The sequence below is a fragment of the Arachis hypogaea genome, chromosome 15, assembly GCF_003086295.3.
Source record: "Arachis hypogaea cultivar Tifrunner chromosome 15, arahy.Tifrunner.gnm2.J5K5, whole genome shotgun sequence".
Taxonomy (NCBI): domain Eukaryota; kingdom Viridiplantae; phylum Streptophyta; class Magnoliopsida; order Fabales; family Fabaceae; genus Arachis; species Arachis hypogaea.
The window spans coordinates 26176253-26183537 of NC_092050.1; the positions used below are offsets into that span (position 1 = coordinate 26176253).

Consider the following 7285-nt stretch of genomic DNA (forward strand, 5'->3'; position numbering starts at 1 on the left):
CCAAGATTCTTCACTCTTGGACGCCAAATCGATATATGCCTAGGTATATATTACCTATTTGTATACAAATTTAATTTTGGTACATTCACAATATAAAATATTTTATATAATTATATAATTATAATAATTTTTTAATAATAATTTACATAATTAATATAAAAATAATTATTTTTATTAATATAATATTATGTAATTATATATATATATATTAATTAGATTGACAATATATTAAAATTAAATTCTTTATATATTACTATTGTTGTTAGATATCCGACAGAGAAACCTGCAACTACGTTTAATTTCATTATCTTGAATCTTTGGAGGTAATTGTATTTGGTATACATCTATATATACACTGCACGTGGACAAATCCCAAGGGTGACAACTATCGGTTCATGTTTCTTAGCTGAGTACATAAGAATAATTAATTAATTATTCGTGTTATATTCAAATTATTCTTCTCACAACATGATTTAACAAACAAAACAAAATAAAATTTGCACATTCATTTTGTTTCATGTATTGATCATACTATTTTTATTATTAAATAAAATACGAATACATTTTATTTTATAATTAAAAAGTTTAATTTTAATGCATAAAATTAATCATTTTTAGTTTTTTACTAATATGACAATATAAAATTAACTATCTGTATAAAATCTTTTCATATATAAAAATAAAGTTTTTTTAAAAATTATTAGTTTAATACACGAAATTAGATAAATCTCATCAATTCAAAAAAATATACTTAGATTACCCCTATAAGTAATTTTGTGGATATTGTTTTGAATTAAACTAATAATATGAATTGGGCTAATGAATACAAAAGTCAGCATTAACGAAAGCTCATTCAATTGAGAATTAAAGATAGTCACCAAAAATTGAGAATTAAAGATAAGGAAGTTGTAACAATAGATTTAAAAAAATTGAGAATGATACCCTAGGCAAATTGTATTTTATTTGATTTTTTTAATAGGAGTAGTTAGTTAATTAGATTAATTTTGTAGATTAGTCATAAGAGAGAGATAGCATGTGAAAGTGGAAGTGAAGCTGACTCATGCAAAACAAAAAAGGAGGCAAGGCAACTAACTACTCAAGTAAAGTGCACAAGTCAAGGTGTCCTAATCCCAAAGAAACCCTAATTGAAAGCCCTATGATTATTGTTATTGATTTTCACTTGTACTTGACTACTTGTAAAAAATAACCCGTCACATGCACATCACAATAAGGCATTGTTTGGAAAGCCGCGTGCAATCGCTCATATCACCAGTGTCAAATAATCACACACCCCAAACGCATCCGCGAATAAAGCAGATTCTTTTTTCACTTATCGAGGCCCCCACATCCATTGAATTATTATCAGATATTTTTATTTTTAAAATAGTTCTCTAGTTTAGTTATGATGAATTAATATTTTAGAAATTTAAAAATTTTAGTATTTTTTATTCTTATAAAAAATAAGTTATTAAATAAGTTATATATATATATATATATATATATATATATATTACATATATTTTATATGAATAATTGTTTGTTTTTTATATACATATATCATAATTATTTTTATATTTAACACCTAATAAAGTACTAATTAAATTATCGATAAATTATAGCTCAAATAATATAATCTCTCTATATTCATCTAAGAGGTTGTGGGGTTTGAGTCACTCTAATTTTGGTAAAAAAAAAGTACTAATTAAATCTATTTTAACATCATTAATGCCATTGTAATATATAGAGTTTGTTTAGATGCTATTTTTAAAAAAGATCTTTTTTCTAATGATATATTTTTTAAAGATCTTTTATAAAAGTAAAAGTAATTTTATGTTTGGATATTTCATGTAAAAAGATCTTTTTATCTATCAATTATGTTTGGGTAAAATAAGATAAAAGTATTTTTTTGTTCATTTATAATGTAAAAAATATCTTTTTCTAAAAAAATATTTTTTAAAAAAAAGATGTAAATTATAACTTCTCAAAAAGATATTTTTTATTTTTCTAATACTTTTATTTTTACTATTAAAAATTTTCCAAATATAATAAAAAATAAAAAAATATTTTTTATTGAAAAAATATCTTATTTTATTGATTTAATCGCGCAAACACATAATGCTATAATGTTAGATAATTACTTACTTTTAAGATTATTTTATTTATTCTTGTGAATGGCAATTTTAAAATCAAAGATTTAATTAATTTTTCGTATAGAGAAGCGTTAAAGATTAATATTTTTTATTAATTTTAATTAATATTTTATTTTTATACTATTAAAATTTAAAATTTAAAATTTAGTTTTTAATATTTAAATTTAATTAAATATTAATAAAAAATTATAAACTTTTACATGAAGTATTATTCTTTTATACAATAAAGTATTTAACAATAATGTATTGACATTCGACAATGCAAAAGTATAATTTATATTGTGAATTAATTAAAGTAAATGACTAATATGACAATTTTTATTTAAATTAAATAACAGGATTTCAAGCCTTTAAATACTCACAAAAATTTGTATCATGATCGAGTCTCGTCCAGTACCAACTTTCGGTAAAGAAAAAACGTAACTTTATTGACTTGGAGTGTTATATGGCAATGATGAAAAATACCCAAATTTAAATTTAAATAAATAAATAAATGCAAAGAGCGTGTGGGTTAACCCACCAATCCACCATTATATAATAGAGAACAAAACAAGTAATAGGGTGAAAGGTAAACAAAACAAACTAAAGTGTGTGCGGTTCGTGCAAACTACTCATCACAAAACGCTTCAGTGACCATAGACATGGCGGCAGAAGAGAGCATAGTTGACTCCACCGATTTTCCCGTCAAGAGGCCAAGGGAGAACGAAGAGAATGGCTCAGCTTCCACCCTCACCGTCGACGCCGCCGCCGCAAAGGACCCGAACGGAATCTCTGCCGTTATCCCTGGCTGGTTCTCCGAAATCAGCCCAATGTGGCCCGGTTCGGTTTTTTTATACCATCACCCTCCGTATTTCAAAGATGGAAACTTTTCGTTGTTTCTGGTCACCCCATAACTGAAATTTTTAAACTTGCTTTCTTTTTTATTTTTATTTTTTAAATATATTTAACATCTTGTGGTGTTTGTGGTTCTGTGAAGGAACACGGGTTTTGATTGTTTGGTATATCATTTATTTACTATCAGTTGGCAGGTTTTGTTTTTTGAAATTGACGTTTTGATTGTTTAATTGTTTTCTGTCTCAAATTTTTAAAATCTCATCTCAGCATGATTTTTAGTTTGCAGGGGTGTTTACTACTACATGACTTTTTCTCTCTTGGTTCTGTTGTGTTCTAGAATTTTTTTAACCCTTTATCATGGATTTTAAGGATTCTGTAACTAAGAGTTGATGATTGGTGTAGTAACTAGTATTTTTTCTGTTAATAATAATAATTAATAAATAATAAAAAACATGGAGTGTGATTGGTTACTTTAGAACATTTGGAAGTTCTGCTTTCATCTGTTGCATATTTTCATGACTATACATATGGATTCATTGGAGACTTAAAGATCTATGCAGACTCTGGTTTTTTTTACATATGAGAGTTAACTTGAATGCTTGTATGATGTCAACAATTTATTTATATATATCTATTCCTGTTTGTATAATCCACTTTGAGGTTTTTACTATGTATATGATGAGATGAAGCATGTAAATGAGCTACTTAAATGATAGAGGAGTTGGTTTGTTAACTGAATGGATTATGCATAAAAGTGCATTTCAGATCTGTGTATTCCATTTTGAGGCACTTAATCATTGTCTTAAATGATTCAGCCTTCCTTTTTTTTTTGGCTATATTTTCAACTCACTTTATATTCTATTATGTTGGACTCGCTTCAAGGGCCATCGCCTTTGCTATGGTATATGAAGTTATTTTGGTAGAATAATGGTCTGTTATCATTAACAGAACTACAGAAGTGGATTTTCAATCTCTTTGCAAGGGAATAAATATATTTGTCTACATCTTATGCCTTTAATTTTTCACAAAACCAAAACGGGATATTATCCTTAGAGTAACTTGCACATTGTTATCAAATGCTTCGGTAAGTTTACAATGTTTGCACCAGTCTTTAGTAATAAGACTCAGGAAGTCGAATTCGGCCGTGTTTTTGCAGGGGAGGCTCACTCGTTGAAGGTGGAAAAGATTTTGTTTCAAGAGAAGTCTGACTACCAGAATGTCATGGTCTTCCAGGTACATATACATCAAGTAAAAAAGTTTCATTTTTTCCCCTATTCATGGTCCTAGTTTTATTTAACTTGTATGTGGGTGATATCTTTTTGCAGTCTTCGACATATGGCAAGGTTCTTGTTCTAGATGGAGTCATTCAGCTGACAGAAAGGGATGAATGTGCTTATCAAGAGATGATCACTCATCTTCCTCTTTGCTCGATTCCAGATCCAAAAAAGGTCTTTTGATAATTTGAATCTCACCTCGAATTTCGTACATGTCTATTATGCCTTATTTGTTGCCAAATATGTGTGATAACAAAATCTATTGTGATTTATATATATAAGGTGACTTCTGGTGGACGTTTCGTTTATAATTGCAAGAAAATTTATTTGTGGTTTATTCTCCTTTTTCTGACCCGAGACCTAAGAGATTTGATTGTTTTCCTTTCTGTAACTTATGAAATTTAACTGTTCTTTCCTTCTTATAATCACCTTAATTTTCAATTAGGTTTTGGTTATTGGGGGAGGTGATGGTGGAGTCCTGCGGGAAGTAGCACGCCATTCTTCTGTAGAAAAGATAGACATCTGTGAGATAGACAAGATGGTTGTCGATGTAAGTCTTGGCATTATGACACTTGCTTCCTCGCTCTAATCGGTGCTATATATATATTTCACTCGGCCTAAAAGCTACAACACTTTGATATTTAAAGACCTCTCTAGTATAGCAATACATGTTCAATATTAAAACTGAAATCGTTATACTTTTGCAGGTCTCCAAACAATTTTTCCCTGATGTAGCTATAGGTTATGAGGACCCACGTGTAACACTTCATGTTGGCGATGGTATGATCAGCTACATCTTTTCGGTAGAAAAAAATGTTCACTAGCTGTTATAGGACTACTTTTCTCATGATATTTTCTCTGAATGTTCTAGGTGTTGCATTTTTGAAGGCAGTCCCAGAAGGAACCTATGACGCAATTATAGTGGATTCGTCTGATCCTATTGGTAGGATATACATGTAATGCCTTAGAGTTTTTCTGGCCTTGTACATACGTAATTTGCTTCGTAAAACTGAGATTATTTTGTATATCCTTGAAGGTCCTGCCCAAGAGCTTTTTGAGAAACCTTTTTTCGAGTCGATTGCAAGGGCTCTTCGTCCAGGAGGTGTCGTGTGTACTCAAGCAGAAAGTATTTGGCTCCACATGCATATCATCGAGGACATCGTTGCAAATTGTCGCCAGATATTTAAAGGTTCTGTCAACTATGCTTGGACCACAGTTCCTACATACCCGAGGTACTCATTAAATCTACTTTCTATTTTCAAATTTGCTTTCTGCAAAAGATTCATGTATGTTCTTCTTCTGGTTATAATACTGTGACATTTTAATGTACTTTGTGGTTTAGTTATGATGTAGAACTCGAGAAGTGATGATTAATTCGTATTTCTTCCATTGCAGTGGGATGATTGGTTTCATGCTTTGCTCAACTGAGGGGCCTGCTGTAGATTTCAAGCATCCGGTGAATCGCATAGATGAGAATGATCAGAACTCGGCGAAGCCACTGAAATTTTACAACTCTGAGGTAATGCTTCTTCTCCTTCATCATGCCGTTGTTCTCTTAGGTAGCGTTTGTTTTAAGGTACTAAGACGGAGATTGGGAGACTGGAAGACTGAGACTCAATATTATGTTTGTTGGCTTAGAGACTGGTACTAAAATTTCAGTATTTCAGTCCCTCAAAAAAGTTAAGACACAGGAGACTGAAATTTTTGAGAACGAAGATTGAAATTTTAATAACATTTTATACCTAAAATACCCCTATTTTAATTAATTAATTCTAACTTTACTCTTTGTGCAAATTAAATTAGAACTTCATTTTTATTTCAATCTCTATTTCCCACTTTACACTAAACACAATACTAAGACTTATTTTAGTCTGTCTCTCAGCCTCTGTCTCTCAGTTTCTGTTTCTCTTTCAAAAGCTACCTTATTATTGTTTCTGACTTGTTGACTATTTTCTAACGTGTTCTTTTGTTGTTCCAGCTTCATACAGCTGCGTTCTGTTTGCCATCTTTTGCTAAGAGGGCCATTGGTTCCAAAGCAAACTGAGGGAATTCGCCGGAGATTCGACTTAGCACGTGTCGTTGACCTTGAAATCCGGCCCGGCATTCGTCCTTGGTAAACTAGTCCATTATCTATCTATCAAGGAACTGCGGAATAAGTTTAGAACTTCAAGTCGACATTGAAGAGAGTAACTTTTATTTCTTGAAATGAGTAAGATGATGGATTCAGTTGTTAGTAGCTTTACCCGTTAATCATTATAGATAATGCGCAACCTTGAGAGACCTTAAGAGTACTTTTTTTCTTTAATTTGTAATGCAATATGGTTGTTTTTTAATTTTTACTAATTTGCTTAAAATTGAAACGTGTTCTTAATTTATTTATTTTGTCCTTCATGCATTTGGCGTACATCCACTTCTTTTAGAGTAATATTTCAAATCGATTTCTGAAAAATTTAGTTGGAAAATTTAATTTTCATTTAATTTTAATCAACTAAATCAGTCTTAATTTTTTGTTTTGTTAGACATTAATTTTTATGACAACTTTTGATAAAGAATTAGATAAATTAATTTTTATTATTATTTAATGAATAACAAAATAGTTTCTAAAAAATTTTTGGGTAAATACTTCTATAAATGAACAGTATGAAAAATAGTATAAAAATAGAAATAAAAATTAGTAGTTGAAATTTATTGAAGACTAAAGTATAGAGTTAAATCCCAAAATAGTCATTGAGATTGGCGTCGTGCAATAAAATCGTCTCTGAGATTGACAAAAATGCACCATGATAGTCCCTAACTCATTTTTCATTAACGACGTGATGACATAGCTTGATGACGTGGCCTGCTAGTGATACGTGTCACTCCATGATTTGGCCACGTGTAATGGTATGATGATGTGTTGACCAGTAACAAGTGGCATGCTGATGTGGATGGTTGTGCCACGTGTCACAATGATATTTGGCCACGTGTCTATTTGTGTCACGTGTCACAACCGTATTCGTCCATGTGTCATCCATTATGTTATTATTG

General features: G+C 30.2%; 1 protein-coding gene across 1 annotated transcript; it reads left to right on the plus strand.

Moving 5' to 3' along the window:
* The first annotated feature begins 2531 nt into the window (after window positions 1-2531).
* On the plus strand, window positions 2532-6612 carry LOC112750030 (spermidine synthase). Its single transcript, XM_025798524.2, has 9 exons — window positions 2532-2969; window positions 4141-4217; window positions 4310-4432; window positions 4704-4808; window positions 4966-5038; window positions 5130-5201; window positions 5295-5490; window positions 5654-5777; window positions 6237-6612. The coding sequence occupies exons 1-9, from the start codon at window positions 2792-2794 to the stop codon at window positions 6300-6302; spliced, it is 1014 nt and encodes a 337-aa protein (XP_025654309.1). The 5' UTR covers window positions 2532-2791; the 3' UTR covers window positions 6303-6612.
* Window positions 6613-7285: the final 673 nt, after the last annotated feature.